General features: G+C 40.9%; 1 protein-coding gene across 1 annotated transcript; it reads left to right on the top strand.

Moving 5' to 3' along the window:
- On the top strand, positions 5,109-5,735 carry LOC109831133. The gene is made up of 2 exons (XM_020398472.1): positions 5,109-5,321; positions 5,496-5,735. Exons 1-2 carry the CDS (start codon positions 5,109-5,111, stop codon positions 5,733-5,735), a joined length of 453 nt encoding a protein of 150 aa, XP_020254061.1.

Below are 18,527 nucleotides of genomic sequence, written 5' to 3'. Positions count from 1 at the left end.
GGCCGTTGTTGCCATTGTCCTCGAGATTGTTGGGGTGCTTGTTGCTGTGGCTGCTGTTGCTGTGGTTGCAATTGAAAGGTTTGATTAGCATCAACTGCATTAGCTTGTGCCTTACCTTTCCCCCGTGGGACGAAGTTTTGCTTTGGAACACTCGTCGCCGGTTGGCCTCTTTCCGCCTTCTTCCTCTTGAGGAATCGCTCAGCTTGCTCTCCCCGGACTTTCAAGTCCTTCCATGTATTGGATGGTGCTGTCCCCATTGCTTCTAGCACGTCCAACGCGAGGTTGTTGTGGCAGGTCTGGAGGATGAATTCCTCGGTGATCGGGTCCCGGCAATTCATCGCCTTGTTCCGGAATCTTTTGACGAAGGTATCGACTAACTCTCCGTCCTTCTGCTTCTCATCGAGCAACGATCCGATAGATATCTCGGTGTCGTCGTCGAAGAAGTTGGCCAGGAACTTGGTCTCCATGTCATCCCAGCTGTTTACGCTGCCTGGCTTGAGGCGGCGATACCAATCGAAGGCGGCTCCGCGAAGAGTGCCGACGAATGACCGCACCATCAGAGGCTCATTACCAGAGATCACCCCCAAATGCGATTTGAAGTAAATCAAATGCTGGGTAGGTGAACCCATCCCATTAAACGGCGTGAAGTTAATTAGATTAAACTTCGCCGGATATGGGATCGATTCCCATTCTCTTGGGTATGGGCAAGGAATGCCTGTTTTCTTCGTCTCTTGAGCGGAAATTAGTGTGTTGATTTTGCTCTCGAGGTTCTTGATCTTCAGGTTTTCGCCGGTTTCTTCGCCAGCATTCTCATTACCACCCCCTGCGTTGACGGGAGGATCATTGGTGTTACGAGCATTTGTATCCTCATCTTCCACATTAATCGGGTTACGATGATTCTGCTCGCCTTGTTGGTTCGCCAATGCTTGGATCTGTTGGTCATGCATTTCTCTCATCTGCTGCATGGCCATCTCCATCTCAAATTTGAAACTTTCTTTCTGCTTAGCCAAAGCGTCTTCAAGCATCTTGGCCATCTGCTCCGCACTTATCATCAGGGCCTCGCGGGGTTGTCCCTCGCTGGATACTGTATTATCTGATGCCACCGCGGAGCCGGCATCAGATTCTTCATCTTCTGAAGGGCGTCTTGTCCGAATCCTACCATAAGTTGCTCGCTCTATGGTTCCGGACTGCAGACGGGTTCTAGGTCGGGAAGCTTTCAGAATCGACTCGAAATCTTCTCGTGCCGATGTCCCTTTGCTCGTCATGTTGGTGGTGACCCTCGGAAATTCTCCGTCTTCAATCACCCTTCTTCTTCGTTGGAAGCGCCTAGGCCTTGGTTTTGGCGTTTCCGCATTAAGTCTTTCAAAAACTGAAACTCTTTCGGGGACCGCCTTAATGCAATTGCATTCCGACAATACCGCCCGAATGAGTTTGGAACAGGGACATTGAATTTCCTGTTCTCGGGGACTCCTCTTCCTGGTTCTATTCGTACCCCCAGCACGATAGTACAACTCGTCATTTTGACAGTCGGAGTAACCTATCGTGTGCGGGCACGCCTTCTCAGGTACAACACAATCATTATCAGATGATAATGTTTCCATCTGAGGTTGACTTGCCTTCTTTGGGCTTTCAAAGGTTACCCGCCTCAAAACATGCCTTTTTGGGCGTGAATTTTCGGCGTGATCTTGGACTTCAATGCGCAAATTGCAAATTGGTGCGCGCAGCTGCCTTGAGCTCTTTGTCATGCTGGAGGTGATGGCGACCCCCAGTATGTTGAGTCGTTCTGGGCTTCTTCATCGGGCCCAAACGCTCGTGAATTGGAGCTTTGCCTCTCACGTCAGGAACTGGACCGAGGCGTTCCAAAATTGATTTCTTCTTGCGGGATGACTCTGCATGATCTCCCGGAGAAGTTATTGGGATTGACGGCGACTTTGGTTGACTCGCCGGAGTTTGACCTTCCTTAGAAGGCTGCACTGGTTGCTTTTTGGCCTGAGTCGCCACTTCAGACTTAGGCTTCCAGACTTGGCGTGTTGGTGGTGGCTTCTTCTCCACCTCCTTTTGCAGCTTTCTACGGGCTTCCTGAGCTTGAGCCCGTGCCTGCGCTGACATCGCGTGGCGCTTGCGAATGCGCTCCTCGAGCGTCGAACGGTTTCATTTGACGCGGACCCATTCTTTCTTTGGTGGCTTGGAAGAGTCGCCGTTCATTGGTGGTTGAGGCTGTTTGCCTCTTCTGTTCTTCAGCTCCGCGTTGTAGCGGAATCCGTCCATAGACTCCATCGCCTTAGCGAGTTGCCGCGCGAGGCGTTGACGACGCCTCTGGCGGGCTCTCTTTGAGAGAGTCACAACGCCCTGAACAGTGGAGGCGTTGGCGGGAGTTGGGTTGACCTGATTGGAGGTCGGTGGAACTTCATTTGACGCAACTTCGGCGTCAGTTGGGTTGAGAGCTTCGTGGGCTTCCCGAGCAGCTTCAAACCAACGAGCTTTTCTCCCGGAGGAGAACTTCTTGGACTTGCGGGGGGAGATAGAGCCGGACGAGGACACGTACTCCTCGAACTTGGCTTGGTCGAACTCGTACTCGACCTCCTCCACGACCGGGATTGCAATCCGCGGCTGCGACGCATCGATCTCGTTGGCGAGATCGTCGGCTCCCACTGTGGTCGCCAGATTGTTCGCGTGGAAAACTGTTTTCTTTTTCATTGATATGATTGTCATCTTGGGTTACAAAGATCCGGTCTTTTATAGATCCGGTTACAACTAAATCAAAGAAAATAAAGAAAAATTACAACTCTCCTCTGTGAACAAATCACGAGCTCCTGTTTTGCGGTCGCTCGCTTTGGTGGGTTCTTTGCCTGCGCCGGGGTTAATCCGTGGACCACCGCGCGATCTAGATCCGGTCGGATCTACACGAGTATGCGGGTATTATTCCACGAAGGGAATAATAGCCGGGAGGGATTAATCCACCAAGGGAATAATCGCTCGGATCTCGAGATCTAAGACCAAGCTTAGATCTGGAGTGTAGCCTCGTGTAGATCTCAGATCTGTTCTTTCTTCCTCTCGAGATCCTGCCTTTTCTGACGTGGATGGTCGCCGAGGATCAGATCTGAATGGTGCAAGTCTTCTGGTCTTCAAGCTCCGAGTTCACTCTTCAATCCGGCAGAGTTTCGGCTCTTGAAAGTTCGACCCCCGAAAATGAACATCTCTAGGCCTATTTATAGGCTCTCAGGACAGTGGCTGCAAAAAGGGAATTGTCGGCCACCTCTGGCCACTGTCGGCCACCTCGGGCCACTGTCGGCCACCTCGGGGTGGCCGACACTGTGCCTAGCCACCTTGGGGTGGCTCTTGAGGTGGCTCGGCTTTGGCCGAGCCCCCGCGGGCGGTGTTTTTTCTGACTTTTTCGAATTGTTTTCCGTTGTTTCCGGTTCTGTCCGTGATTCGGTTGATTGAGATTCTGATTGGTTGATCTGATTTGGCAGTAAGTCGGATTCCTGATTTGGCAGTAAATCCGATTCCTGATTTGGCAGTAAATCCGCTTCTGAGTTCGAGTCCAAAACTGATCTTGATTCGATCGCGATTCGTCCGAGTCTGTTCTCGATTGGATGACTCGTTGATTCCTTAACACTTGGTTTGATTCCGAACGCGTATGGATGCATTCCGTCGCTTCTGTGCGATTCGTCGATCTCGTCGCCTCGTTGGTTCGTCGGTTTGTGCCGAGCTATGCTAGGGGACCTATAAGCAATTTTATATGCCTACAATCTTCACACACGAATTCTAAGAAAAGTAGAAGGATGAGACACTCATTGGTGTCTCAGCCATGTCTTGGCCGAGACACCTCTTGGTGTCCCTGGCTCGAATAGCAACGTTCATCGTCTTCTCTCTACCTCGAGCCACGTACAAGGACTTATGGGCAATTTTTGATGCCTACAGGAGGCATTATCTGTTGGGAGAGCAAGTGAAGGTGTTCACTAATCATAAGAGCTTGAAGTATATATTTACTCAGAAAAAGATCAATATAAGGCAACGCCGATCGTTAGAGCTAATGGCGGATTACGACATTGATCTTCAGTACCACCCTGGTAAGGTCAATGTAGTACCCAATGCTTTGAGCCGATTGCCAACTGTCATGCACCCTACGGCTCATGCGAGACTTCAGCAATGGACGCAGGATATGGGTATAGAATGTTCATCTTCTAGGAATCACCACTTCTTTGATAAATCTTCAGATTCAATCGACACTGGTCAAGTGAATCAAGGCTACACAAACAAGTGACTCATTTCTTCAGAAGTGTAGAGAGTTAGCAGTGGCTGGTCTTCGACTAGAATTTGTTGTTTATGAGGATGGATCCTTATAATTTGGGAGTTATATCTACATACCAGGAGAAGATGTTCGAGAGGAGATATTACAAGAAGCTCACAGCTCACCGTATTCTATTCACCCTGGAGGTACGAAGATGTATAAGGATCTAAAACTGAACTTTTGGTGGCATGGTATGAAGAGAGATGTGGCTCGTAGTATGGCTAAGTTCCTTGTATGTCAGCAGGTGAAGGCAGAGCATCAGCGCATCGTAGGCATTTTGCAGCCATGGCTTATTCCCGAATGGAAGTGGTAGCATGTCGCCATGGACTTTGTTAGTGGCTTACCTAGGAGCACTAGACAAAATGATGTTGTTTGGGTGATCGTAGATCGATCAACCAAATCGTCTCACTTCATTCCTTTCCGAGTGGGATAGTCGACGGAGCATCTTACTCAAAGATACATGGAGGTAAAATATTTATCTCTATATATTTCAATGAGTTCCTTTCCCAATAGTGTTAGTAAATCTTTTGTATTGTAGGAGATCGTGTGATTGCACGGAGTCCCAGTCTGCATCATCTCGGATCGTGATACCCGATTTACTTTAGAGTTCTGGAAGAGTTTGCAGGTGAGTCTGGGGACCAGTCTCAGTTTTAGCACAGCTTATCACGCTCAAACCGATGGGCAGTCAGAGAGGACCATTCATATTTTGGAAGACATGCTTAAAGCTTGTATGCTTGACTTCCAAGGGTCATAAGAAGATCATTTGCATTTGGTGGAGTTTGCATACAACAATAGTTTCTAGACTAGTATTGGAATGGACCCTTTTGCAGCACTGTATGGTAAGCAGTGTCGTTCTCTACTGAGTTGGGACGATGTTGGTGAGCGAGAGATTTTTGGGCCGGAGTTAATTGACAGATCAGTTGATGCAGTCAGGATCATTCGGGAGCGACTTCGCATAGCACAGGACAGATTCAAGCATTGGGCAGATGCGAAGCGCCGGTACTTGGAGTTTCAGCCAGGAGATCATGTGTTCCTAAAGATTTCCCCCAACTAATGCACCATTCACTTTGGAAGGCGTGGGAAGTTGAGTCCGTGATATGTGGGTCCTTTCAATGTATTAGAGAGAGTGGGAGAAGTGGTGTACCGACTTGCATTACCACCCGCCCTGGCTAGAGTGCATAACATATTCCATGTTTCTCAGTTACGGAAATACGTCGGAAATTTGAGACATGTCGTAGATTTCTCAGAGATTAAGGTGCGATCCGATTTGACATACGAGAAGCAGCCAGTGGAAATTTTGGACCGAAGGGAGAAGACCCTCCATAACAAGACCGTCTCGCTTGTTCGTGTGATGTGGCACCTAGATTCTCCTGAAGAGTTGACTTGGGAAACCGAGCCTGAGATGCTACAGCAATACCCTCATTTATTTCCTGAATCTTAGCGGTTTTGTCTTGTATCTTATTTGAATCGCCTTGTATGACTTTTCTTATTTATGGATATGCAATATATTTTGAACCTTATATGAGTTGAAGTGAATCTATCTTTATATTTCATTCTTGTTATTTTAATTCCAAGGACAGAATTTGTTTTAAGGAGGGTAGGATCTAGTGACCATAAAATTTGATACTAGCTAAAATAATTTTTTAGTATTTTTAAACAATTAATTATTATTTTTAAAAGAATATTTGTATTTTTCTCGGCCTTCTAAAATTTTCTATGATTTAAAGTCCAAATTTTATATTTAATTAAATGATTTTAATATTTATAAATTTATTTTATACGGTAAAAGTTTTTGGAGTTAATCTGTTGTGTTATTGATACTATTACGTATTATTTCGTGTATTATGTTGAATTATAAATTACGTATTATTTATATAAATTATTGTATTATTTTAATTATTTCGTATTAACTATTGTACTAGCACAACATGTACGTTTATATTTGTAGATAATTATTCTGTAATTAGTTTAATTTTTAAGCACCCGTAATTATTTATTTTAATTATTTTTTGTTATTTAACCCTAACCCTAACTAATATTATATTTATATATATATAACCCTGTAAACGCAAACGCCTAGCCCTACATTCAAAAACCAGCCGGCGCACTATCATTTGCTCTCTCTCTCTCTCTCGTCTCTTCTTCTCTCTCTCCCTTTTCTCTCTCCTATATATATAATATATAAATATAATATATATATATATATGATATATATATATATATTAATATTATATATATATATATATATCTATATATATATATATTATATATTATAATATATATTATTATATATATATATAATACTATAGATATATATCCCCTCTCCCTCCGTCGGTCAACCCAACGCAGCCTCCAGCAAGACCGGCCGTTCGAGTCGCACCTACTTCTCCATCTCGTGCCGCTCGCTCGCTCCCCTCCCTACAATAGCGCCACGCGCGGTGCCTCGTCACGCCGCGAGCAGCACCCCACGGCCGCGCTTAAGCCTTCACCTGCGCCTGAGCTCCTCTCTCCGACGACCCGCTCCGCCTTTTGCCTCCATAAGCACTACCCACCTCAGCCCTCCACCGCCAGATCCAAAGCTGCCCCTTCAGCCTGCCCTACCACCCTCGGCTCACTCAGCTACTAAGCCTCGCCGTCATCCTCTCTTCTCTCCTTGCCGTCCGTAGCGCCCAGCCGCCATAGACCCTAACTCATTAGAACCTCCTCCACCCTCTCTCCTCACCCCTACACCCCTTCACACCGACTCTGAGCCCAGCCGCCAAGGCCCCGCATCTCTCCGCGTCGGGCCACACCCGCTGAGATCCGACCAGCCTAAGTCCACCACCTCCATCGACCAGCCCAGCCCTTGACGACCACGACCTGATTTCACCACCACCATCAGCCCAACCGCTGCCCACGCCACTGCCCCATCACCGGATAGTCCCTCGCTGAAGTTCCTTCCGACGCCACGTTCCATCGCGTCTGATCTGACCCGTGCCGTCGACGTCGATTTGTTCGATGCGCCAAGGCAAGATCTCGTCGCTTAATTAGTAACTTTTTATAATTTTTTATTGTTAATTATCTTAGTTAGATATATTATTTTGTTTATAATATCATTATGGTGATTAATGTGCATATTTGAATATCTGCGTGGAATGATGATGTATAATACTAGCTTATGCCTGAAAGTTGACAAGCATGAAATGACGAGCACACGAGTAGAAATTAGATTAATAATATTATTAATTGTATTTTTTTAAAGATATTACGGACATGAAATGACAAGTTAGGTGTTAAAATTAGATTTTACGGAATAATATTGAAAAAAATAAATTAAAGGTAATTTATAAAATAGGGAAATGTTGCTTTTCATGTAGAAAAGAACTAACATATATATGTATGTATTACATAAATATATTATTTTATAATATTTATGATGAGAAATAGTTTTAGAAATTAATTATTAGAAAAGGAATTTTTTTTATTAATTAAAAGCGTATAACGTTAGTCGTAGAGCGTGATATTTCATGTGCAAAATGATGTCGGTCTTTAGTTTTCTTTTTTACCACATTATTATATTAGAGGATACTTAATTATGGATAGCTTGCATGAGAAGTTTGGACACCTTGGTAGTTAGATATTAATGAAGTCTATTTACGTGTATTTTTATGCTGTGTAGACTCTGTTCATGCATTTCGTATTTCGTTCGCAGTTATTACTCATGCCTTATGAACTTGCTTAATCATGTTTGACATGACATGTTATCATTGTATATAATTAGTTTTATTTATTGCCTCTTGTAGTGATTGAGAACCTTAGTAGTTCATGACTTAGTGGTCTTGTGCGTCATGAACAGACCTAGTGATATGTGTGGTTGTGTTGACTGAGTTTAGATGGTGAACCAGAGTTTCAATGAGGATTATGGTTGACTTAGAAAAACGAGAGGAGTTGGGATGAGGAAGTCAATATTCATATGATCGGATATAGTTGTTGATGTATCTTCCAGGCTCGCCCTATGATCAAGTGTAGTTTGGGGTTAGTTTGCTGGGTCAAAGTGAAGCCAGTGTAGTCACTTTAGTCCGTGAATTTAATATTCACCCGAGTTTAGCTTGAGTTCGAACCAGGTTGAAATCGGATTACGTGTAGCCCTCTGACCGATCCAATATAGCGGCGTATTGGATGCACATAGGGGATTTGTGAACAGTCAGTTATCCGATGATATGAGCGTTGACTCTGTGTGATATGTGGACCACTGAGCTTTAGGTTGGTTAGTATTCGACCCAGTTACTGTATTCACATAGCTGTATGTTATCATTAGATTTCCAGTTGCACATATCTTGTCTTTCCTGTTAGTATTATTATTGTCATAGCATGGGTCGTTAGACCGTTTTATTTGTTCATATGAGATCTTGCTATGTGCCATGCACGCTGACGTACACCTATTTTCTCTGGTGTGCATCAAACTTAGGGGACGTACAGGTTTAGTTTGATGATGCAACAGAGCCGGTGTATGCCCAGTCGGAGTGTCCTTCCGATGGAGTGGAAGAACAAACTGAATCCTAAACTTGTTTTCTTTTCTGTAGTAGCTGATGAATATTAGAACTCTTTTTACAGTATTTCTTTAGTTTGATGATGGATTTAGTTATTTATTAGTATTTACTTTCTTTTGGACTATATATTTCTTATTTCCTAGTTGAACTGTTGTAATAAGGGTATGTTGGATCCATATTTTATGTCTAGGATGATCTGCTTGATGATATGTTTATTTCTTATTCTACGTTGTTTTTATATTCTTGCTATTATGATCGGGGACATGTGATTGAGATTTATGTATTTGATGCTTAGTGTATTAGATTGAGAAGAAAAAAAAGAAAATAAATAATGATAGTGTATATTTCTTCTTAATCTAATACGTCGTGGACTTGTTCACGTTCCGATTCCCTGGTATTTTAAAAAACGGGGCGTGACACCTTCAATTGGTACCGACGTCTTAAGCCTGAGAGCGTCAACTGCTGGGATGACATGAAAAATTTGTTTCTCATCAATTTCTTCAATGATGACACCGAAGTGTCAATCGGAACCCTTCTGGATGAAAAGCAAAAAGACAGAGAATCAGTCGACAATTTTGTCAAGCGCTTCCGTAACAAGGTAATGAATTGCAGAGATCCTGTCACAGAGGAGTTCATCCTGCAGACCTGCCATAATAATCTCTCCATTAATGTCCTGGAGCCATGTGGGTCATGCCTCCAGCCACTTGGAAAGAGTTAAAACTACGCGGAGAACAAGTTGAACGCTTTCTTAAAAGAAAGAAAGCTGAGAGAAGTCCACCGATGACATGTGTAACTGCTGTGAATGCCAATCAAACGTCACAACAGTAACCCTGGAGATAACAGAAGATGATGAAGTTCCATCCATCTTGAAATACCTCCTCGCCAACGACAAAAATCGAGCTACCACCTATTAAAGATCAGGAGGAATCTAAGAGGATTATGAATCCAAACTACTGTGCGTACCACAGAAGGGTTCTTCATCCCACCAAGGTTTGCTTTGGCCTCAAAAATAAAATCCAAGCCTTAATTGACTCCTGTATCATAACTGCAAAACAAGCCAAATAAGGACGCCATGTGACTCCAATGAGTATACGAGTATAAATTGATTCTCCATATGACTCCGATGATACAAGTATAAACTGCTTCTCCATGTAACACCGATGAGTATACGAGTATAAACTTCTTCTCCATGTAACTCCGAAGAGTATACGAGTATAAACTGCTTCTCCATATGACTCTGATGAGTACACGAGTATAAACTACTTCTCCATGTGACTCCGATGAATATACAAGTATAAACTGCTTCTCTATATGTCTTCGATGAGTATACAAGTATAAACTACTTTTCTATGTAACTCCGAAGAGTATAAGAGTATAAACTGATTCTCCTTTTCCTCCAACGGGTATACGAGGTTAAACTACTTCCTTTATTTTCAATAACGGGAAGTTCCTAGAGAATATTACTCTTAATATTCTTAAGGATAACCCAACAATATGGTCGAATATAATTGGATTCAGATTCGCCAAAGAGCTGGGGGTGGAATACCTCAATTCATTCCAATGGGAAGTTCATAGAGAATACTACACATGGTATTTTTAAGGATAACCCAAAACCGATTCATTATTCAAGGTGAAAACCAATCATCAGAATAATTCATTGTTAATCATGATTAAGAACCTCCCACTATGGCTATTTAATCATTTATAAGATGATTAAAACCCTCCTACTGTGACTTTCGAAGCACTCTTTCGTTGAGATGAGATTCAATGACTTTATTGGGTCAATCTTCCCTCACAAAACTCCCACGGAATAATTGTGGAGTGCTTAATGATTCACGGTCCTCCACTACAAAATCCCTCACTAATCAAATTAATTGACGGTGGTTCCACCAAAATTCTTCATGGTTGAATCCATTCAAACTCTCACTGTGTCTAAGCCTTTAACACTCCCACTGTCAAAGTCCTGACATGATATCAAAAATTTCAATCTGCTGATCCATAGCAATTATCAAACCTCTTCATATTAAATCCTAGCCACTTGACACCGAAAACCCCCACCGAGTGATTTGTACAAGTCAACATTCTCACTCTTATTTGTACCCTACTCCCACTTCTTATTTGGTTAAACCTTTAAACAAGTTAGGACCAAAGCTAAAATCCTCTCTCGATTCTTTCCATGAGCGAGAAGATCACGTACAAATTGAGCGATCAAACTTTTAAACAGTTAGGATCGTCCAAAATTCCCATTTGGTCAAACATTTAAATAGTTAGGACCAAAGCCAAAATTCCCTCTCGATTTCTTTCATGAACGAGAGGTCCACAAATTGAACGATCAAACCTTTAAATAGTTAGGATCATCTCAAACTTTCATTTGATCAAACCTTTAAATAGTTAGGACCAAAGCCAAAATCCCCTCTCGATTCTGTCCATAAACGAGAGGTCCATAAATTGAACGATCAAACCTTTTAACAGTTAGGATCATCTCAAATACCCATTTGGTCAAACATTTAAATAGTTAGGACCAAAGCCAAAATCCTCTCTCGATTTCTTCCATGAATGAGAGAACCACTTACAAATTGAGCAATCAAACATTTAAACAGTTAGGATTTTCTCAAATTCCCATTTGGTCAAACCTTTAAATAGTTAGGGCCAAAGCCAAAATCCCCTCTTGATTTTTTCCATGAATGAGAGGTCCACCAATTGAACGATCAAACCTTTGAACAGTTAGGATCGTCTCAAATCTCTATTTGGTCAAACCTTTAAACAATTAGGGCCAAAGCCAAAATCCACTCTCGATTCTTTCCATGAATGAGAGGTCTATAAATTGAATGATCAAACCTTTAAACAGTTAGGATCATCTCAAATCCTCATTTGGTCAAAGCTTTAAACAGTTAGGGCCAAACCCAAAATCCAGTATCAATTCTTTCCATGAACGAGAGGTTCACAAATTAAATGATCAAACCTTTGAACAGTTAGGATCGTCTCAAATCTCCATTTGGTCAAAGATTTAAATAGTTAGGACCAAAGACAAAATTCTCTCTTGATTCTTTCCATGAACGAGAGGTCCACAAATTGAATGATCAAACTTTTAAACAGTTAGGATCGTCTCAAATCCCCATTTAGTCAAACCTTTAAACAGTTAGGGCCAAAGCCAAAATCCTCTCTTGATTCCTTCCATGAACGAGAGGTCCACAAATTAAACGACCAAACCATTAAATAGTTAGGATTGTCTTAAATCCCCATTTGGTCAAACCTTTAAATAGTTAGGGCCAAAGCTAAAATCCCCTCTCGATTCCTTATATGAACGAGAGGTCCACAAATTAAATGATCAATATTTTAAATAGTTAGGATCATCTCAAATCCCTATTTGGTCAAACCTTTAAACAGTTAGGTCCAAAGCTCAATTCCCCTCTTGCTTTTTTTCATGAACGAGAGGTCCACAAATTGAATGATCAAACCTTTAAACAGTTAGGATCGTCTCGAATTCCTATTTGGTCAAACTTTTAAACAGTTAGGACCAAAGCTAAAATCCCATCTTGATTCCTTCCATGAACGAGAGGACCACTTACAAATTTAGCGATCAAACCTTTAACAGTTAGGATCGTCTCAAATCCCCACTTGGTCAAACCTTTAAATAGTTAAGGCCAAAGCTAAAATTCCCTCTCTATTTCTTCCATGAATGAGAGGTTCACTTTCAAATTGAACGATCAAACCTATAAATAGTTAGGATCATCTCAAATTCCCATTTTGTCAAACCTTTAAACAGTTAGGACCAAAACCAAAATTCCCTTTCGATAAACGAAAAGTCTCCGCTCATTTCAAGCGATCAAACCTTCCTACAGTTAGGGTCGTTTCAAAAGTCTTGCCTGGTCAAACCTTTAAACAATTAGGGCCAAAGTCAGAATTTCATCTTGATAAACGAGAAATTCACCTTCAGATTGGATAATCAAACCTTCCGACTGTTAGGGTTATCAAAATCTTTCAGACTCTCAGAGTGGAGATCCCACTCTTAGTTTCACTTTTTCAGATTCTTGATATGGAGATCCTACTTTGAGTTTTTTTTGCAGCAGGAGATGGAATATAAAATTCTTTCTCTCCGACATCGGGTTCATCTCTACCAACAAAAAGAGACCAGGAGATAGAATATAAAATTCTTCCTCTCCAGTATCAGGTTCATCTCTACCAACAAAAAAAGAGACTAGGAGATAGAATATAAAATTCTTCCTCTTCAGTATCGGGTTCATCTTTTCACCAAAAAGACTTAACCCATTTCCAAATCCATGTTTGATGCATGGAAGACTTTATCTTGATCCTTTATTAGAGATAAGTCTATGCCTAATATGCATTGTTGGGTGATCCGTTCCCGTAAAAATGACCAAGCCTATGTATTCAACATCATAGCATCAAGTCTAAGAGAGTTTATTCTCTTAGCACAACGTTAAATGCAGAACGGACTTAAACAATCTGCATGCTAGCCCGATTTAAACGGTAGTCAGTAAAAGTTTATCAAATCTGTTAATGGCTGAGGGTTTGTCAAAAATCATATAAGTATTATGTTTATTTATTCAGAATAGGATAAGTAATCATAATAAAGTTTAAATTTTGTTAAACTCAAGGAAGCGAACAAATGATGGCACAAATTCAACCCGACAGCCACCTTTCTTCAAGCGGGACAATTGAACCCATCTCAGACACACGAGGCAAGGTATACTGTCTCGCACACACAAGACAACATCAAAAAAACCTCTCCAATGGTTGTGGCCGTATCAGCTCTAATGGTTGGTCCTACAATCAAAACCCCCCTGTGATTAAGTAAAAACCGACAAATGTATAACGGTCCACGCCAGGAGAAACTCTATACAGGCAGATGAACCGACATCAACAGTTGGTCTTACAGTCTCTACACTTAGGGTTGCCATGTCTTAATGCTGGTCTACACATTACAATGAATGTCTATGCCAGCCAAGGTGTCGATAATTCTGCTGAAACAAGGCTCGAGATGGAACGTCGGTTCAAGGAATTAATTCAGGGAGTTTAATTGTGACTCAGATACAGACTCTCGATGAAGATGATTAGTTTAACGTCAACTTAACTACATGAGCTAATTTAAAAATCAACACACGAGCTTTAGTTAGATTTCGATAACAGTCAGATGATAAACGCAGTACCGGAAGAATTTTAGATATTCAACAAAATACTGAATAGACTGAAAGCTGGAAGAAGTCAATGAATTAAAGGCCAAGTGTATTATATCCAAAGTATTCTAGCCTCCTTTATAAAAGAATGAGGCTACAATACTTTGGAGAGGGTATCTGTAGGTATAAAAATTACCTATAGGTTCCCGCACGCAGCTTGAGACGAAGAAAAGATGATGAATATTATTATTCGAGTCAAGGAGGATTATCTGAGTCAAAAGAGATTATTTGATACCATAGAGGAGCTAAAAAGCACATGAAGTAAGTTGGTAAAACATACGTGTCTATGAAACACGTTAAACGATGAAGGAATAACTCAGCCGAGAGTTGTGCTTCGCCAACAAAGGGCGAAGTATCATGTGTGTCTCACCCACTCCATGAGTGTCTTGCCCACTCCATGAGTGTCTCACCTATGGGAGATTGTAGATCTCTTCACGAGCTTTCCAATGCATCTTGGATCACCTTATTCCAAGATCGAACGAGGAAGTTAGAGTCAAAATACCCAAGATAAAGCAAACTGTCTTGGAAGTGCGAGACCGTTGCAACTGTCTCGCACACTGAGAAGCTAAAAATGTATTTTTTTTTTGACCGTTTTCTTGATTTTTATGTGGTCCACATGGCTTATTAACTGCTGAGGATCATCTATGAACATAGGGGGAGCAGTTACAAGCGAGAATCACGCCCATAACCGCAGAAATTATGGAATCATTTAAAGGCGGGAAAAGCAGTTACAAAATGAGAAAAAGGGAGCATGCTTCCGAGATAGTTATAACTATCTCGAAAATGAAAAGCCAACCATGTTTCCGAGACAGTTACAACTGTCTCAGAAATAAAAGTTCCCCGACGTGACTTCTTTTTGACTTCTGACTTTAGTTATTGTTCCTAAGGGCTATAAATACCCCCCCTAGGACCATTATTGAGAAGGATCCAAGCAGAGAGGGTAGATTGAGTAGAGAGCTTGAGCATTTTAGAGCGTCCATCTTAAGAGAGAGAGAGAGAGAGTCTTCATCAAATTCGAGTACAAATAGCAACTTTGGGATTCCTTAAGATCTAAGCTTCGACTTGATCTTGAGAAGAGTGTTCATCTTACATCAATAAGATATTCATTTACCTTTTTCTTACTTCTAAACGAAGCATGAATCCCCAAATAGCCTTTACGGTTTAACCAGAATCTATGAATCGGTGGTCTACGGGCTAACGCACCCCTGGCACAGGCAAAGATCCCGCGCAAGCAGCGATCCAAACAACGATCCTATGTGTGCTTCTAAGGAGCTTGTAATTTGATTTTTGTTGTAAAGAATAATTTTACAAAGCATGAAGCTCATTCTTTTATATTATTTGTAATCGATAAACAACTATAATGAATTCTACAACAGAACATATTCCTGACGCAAACACAACCGTCATCTTGTTGGGGTATGTAAACATGACCTTCTCCTTTGGCTTCTTCTGAGCCGTTGGAAACTTAGGCAGATCAAATTGCGAGTCCAATGAGCAATTGTCGATCGCGCAACTTCTCTGGAAAAGAAAGATGGTGGAAGGCCCGTCATGACCTCCTCCTCACCATCACCAGCTCACGTGCCTTCACCTCTGGCGAACCTTCCTCTAAAGTCTCTTCTTCTTCATCAATAGGGAGGACCTCCTCTTCCTCCTCGACCACCTGTTTGCCCTTGTCAGAAGGTCCGGCAAGCTCTTTTCCTTGTCTCCTCAAAAGCGCAACCTCATGAACAATCCTGGTTGCGATGCGGGATTCTTCTTCAGCCTCCAACTCTAAAATGTTCTTCAGCTTGGCAGGCGCATTGGCAGCTATCAACCATTTGCAGCAAAGAAATGTGAGCTCTAACTTGAAATCTGCGGCAGGGAGATTGAACGTGATGCCTGAAAGCACGCTAGAGGGGGGGTGAATAGGGTTTATACTAATCTAATCCGATTTAATACCGATTTAAAACTTATTAACAATTTATTCTTGCAAGAATGATATACAACTAATTATGAGCAAGAATAATCAATATAAACAAAAGGTGATATAAACATAAACTAAAATATAAATGTGATAGTGTGCAAATAATCAACACAAACACACAAAGATGATCACGAAGTTCGATCCTTCTGACCTACGTCTCCGCTCCCCTCTCCCAGGGAGAATCCACTATCACAACAGGTTTTCAACGTTCACCCAAAACATTTTACACCTCACAATCCGTTTTCTAGCTCATCGAAAACTTTTATAATTCACACTCTTGCAATCACACTTTACACCCTTTAAGTGTTGGTCTCTAGCCCGTGTCCTTCCTCAAGTGCTCAGATTTATGACCTCTCTATAGGTTTTACTATCGATGCCACTCCTCTTGGAACCGACTCCGTTTCTCACCACACACTTCTCTCGGTGTACAAGTGTATTACAAAGTGATCTCACAAATTAGGCACAAATACAAAATGGTTTGTTCTCTATAATGGATGAAAACTTAATGTAAGCTCAAACTCTAAGTAACACCCACCACAATCCAAATTATATAATGTATGAATTACTAGAAGCTCAATAGGTTGTGTGTGTAAACAAAGAGTATCAATAAAATCAAACTAAACTCAATATAAAAATCTAGCTTATAGAAATGATAATCAAACATATAAATAGCTAGAGATTGAGTTTAGAAAACTTCTCCAAAGATAACAAGAGTGAAAGAGATGAGATGAAAGCCTAAACACGAATGGATGATCTCTTCTTCCTCTTGTGAAAATTTCTTCACAAACAAAACTTGTAAACACACTTAAACAAACTTTAAACACCCTTTAAACTTGTTTAAAAACTCCCTTGATTTCCCTTAGAAGTTAGAGGGTATGTGGTATATATAGGATCATAAAACAAGCCCCAAAACCAAGAGAAAACTAAGGAAAAGGATAAAAAAATGGAAACCTAAAAATCTAGAAAAACTAGCTGTTAGAGGTCGTCGGTTGACTGATGAATAGTATCAGTCGACTAATAAGCTGACCGTTATAGGTAGCTCACAGCTTATCGGTCGACTGAAGACCTTATCAATTGACTGATAAACTCATCAGTCGACTGATAGTTCATAAATCACAAAAATAAAAACTTTTACACTTTCCAGACGATTTCTTCAGTCGACTGATCTCTTGCATCAGTCAACTAAGAACACTATATCATCCTGTTTTGAATAGTAAAACTAAATTTTAAACCTCTTTTAAAAATAGCAAATAAATTCTAAAAAATGTAAAACTTTGGAAAATGATTATAAAAATAATAATAAACATGTTACAAAAAGTATTTTTGGAATTGGACCTCTCAAATAAGAAATCTCTTTATTTTACAAAAAGGTCCAAAACATGAAAACTAAACAAGACATGTTTTTGATAAAATGTTTTAAACAAACTTTTAAAACTTTATAAAGTGATTCTATAGACTTGATAAAAGATATAAACTATAGTTATTAAGTTTATAAATAAAAAATACAATATTTTTTAAAATACAATAGAATATGAAACATATGAATATGTATATGAATGTATATTTGTTTCATATCTATATAACTAAACTAAAATAACTTATCCACATGAAAACAAACATATATGTATATAAACATAAGTTTATTTGTTTGTAAAAACTTTGTTTGTGGATAAAACCCAAAACGGATAAACTCGTAAAATGTATGTGTGTATATGATATTGAGCTTTAAAGTATCTACACACAAGTAAAACCTAAACTAAAAATACCCAAGCTATAGATCTTCAATATGCTTGTCTTGGATGCAGTTGAAGCTTGATCTTAGATATTTGACTTGAATTACAAATGGTTTCATACCGATATTCCGCCAACCTCTATTTGATGTGATCGTTTAGGCTCAATCTATCCATCATCCGACTCATTGTTTGTCTAGAATAATTAAGAAAACAAAAATGCTAGATAAATAATATTAGTCATAAATTGTTTGTTAAAACATCATCAAAATAAAAAGGCCAACAGTGCCTGTGCAATCCGCCATGCTCCAAAACCACACATGGACACTATCTATAAGACCACCCTAAGTCTTCAGCTCTCGGTTCGAGTTCCTGATGTACAGTTGGTCATAACCGATCTGACGAGCAAACTGACACGGAAGATAGGGATCTATGTGGTAGTGGTTCTTCACTCGAATGATAAGATATCCAGGTCAGATATTCACCAACTATCTGAAGCAACCCACATCGAGGGAAGTATGACCCATCCTCGGTCTCTCTTCGTCAATCAGTAGCTCATCGTATTGGTTGGAGAATCGTGGCAAGCATTTGAAGAACTCCCAGCATTTGGGGATTTGGAGCTGCCGCCTCACCTCAAGAAACTATTTTGTTTCCCATCTGCTATTTTCTAACAGTTGCACCAGGGGAATAGAGGGATCTACGACACTGGGTGCCGACATTAAATTTGCATGGTGAAGGACGATCCAAGCCATCAGATTGGTATAGGGAAGTTCAACCTTGGCAGTAGGGATCTCAGCTGTCGGCTTGCTTCCCACC

Source organism: Asparagus officinalis, chromosome 2, assembly GCF_001876935.1.
Source record: "Asparagus officinalis chromosome 2, Aspof.V1, whole genome shotgun sequence".
Classification (NCBI taxonomy): domain Eukaryota; kingdom Viridiplantae; phylum Streptophyta; class Magnoliopsida; order Asparagales; family Asparagaceae; genus Asparagus; species Asparagus officinalis.
This window is presented reverse-complemented; position numbering and strand designations above follow the sequence as displayed.

Excerpts from the sequence above, each read along its gene's own strand:
- LOC109831133 (XM_020398472.1), top strand. The coding sequence starts at position 5,109 with ATGGACCCTTTTGCAGCACTGTATGGTAAGCAGTGTCGTTCTCTACTG. Across the intron at positions 5,322-5,495 it reads AGTTTCAGCCAGGAGATCAT|TTACGGAAATACGTCGGAAA; the intron begins GTGTTCCTAAAG and ends CATGTTTCTCAG.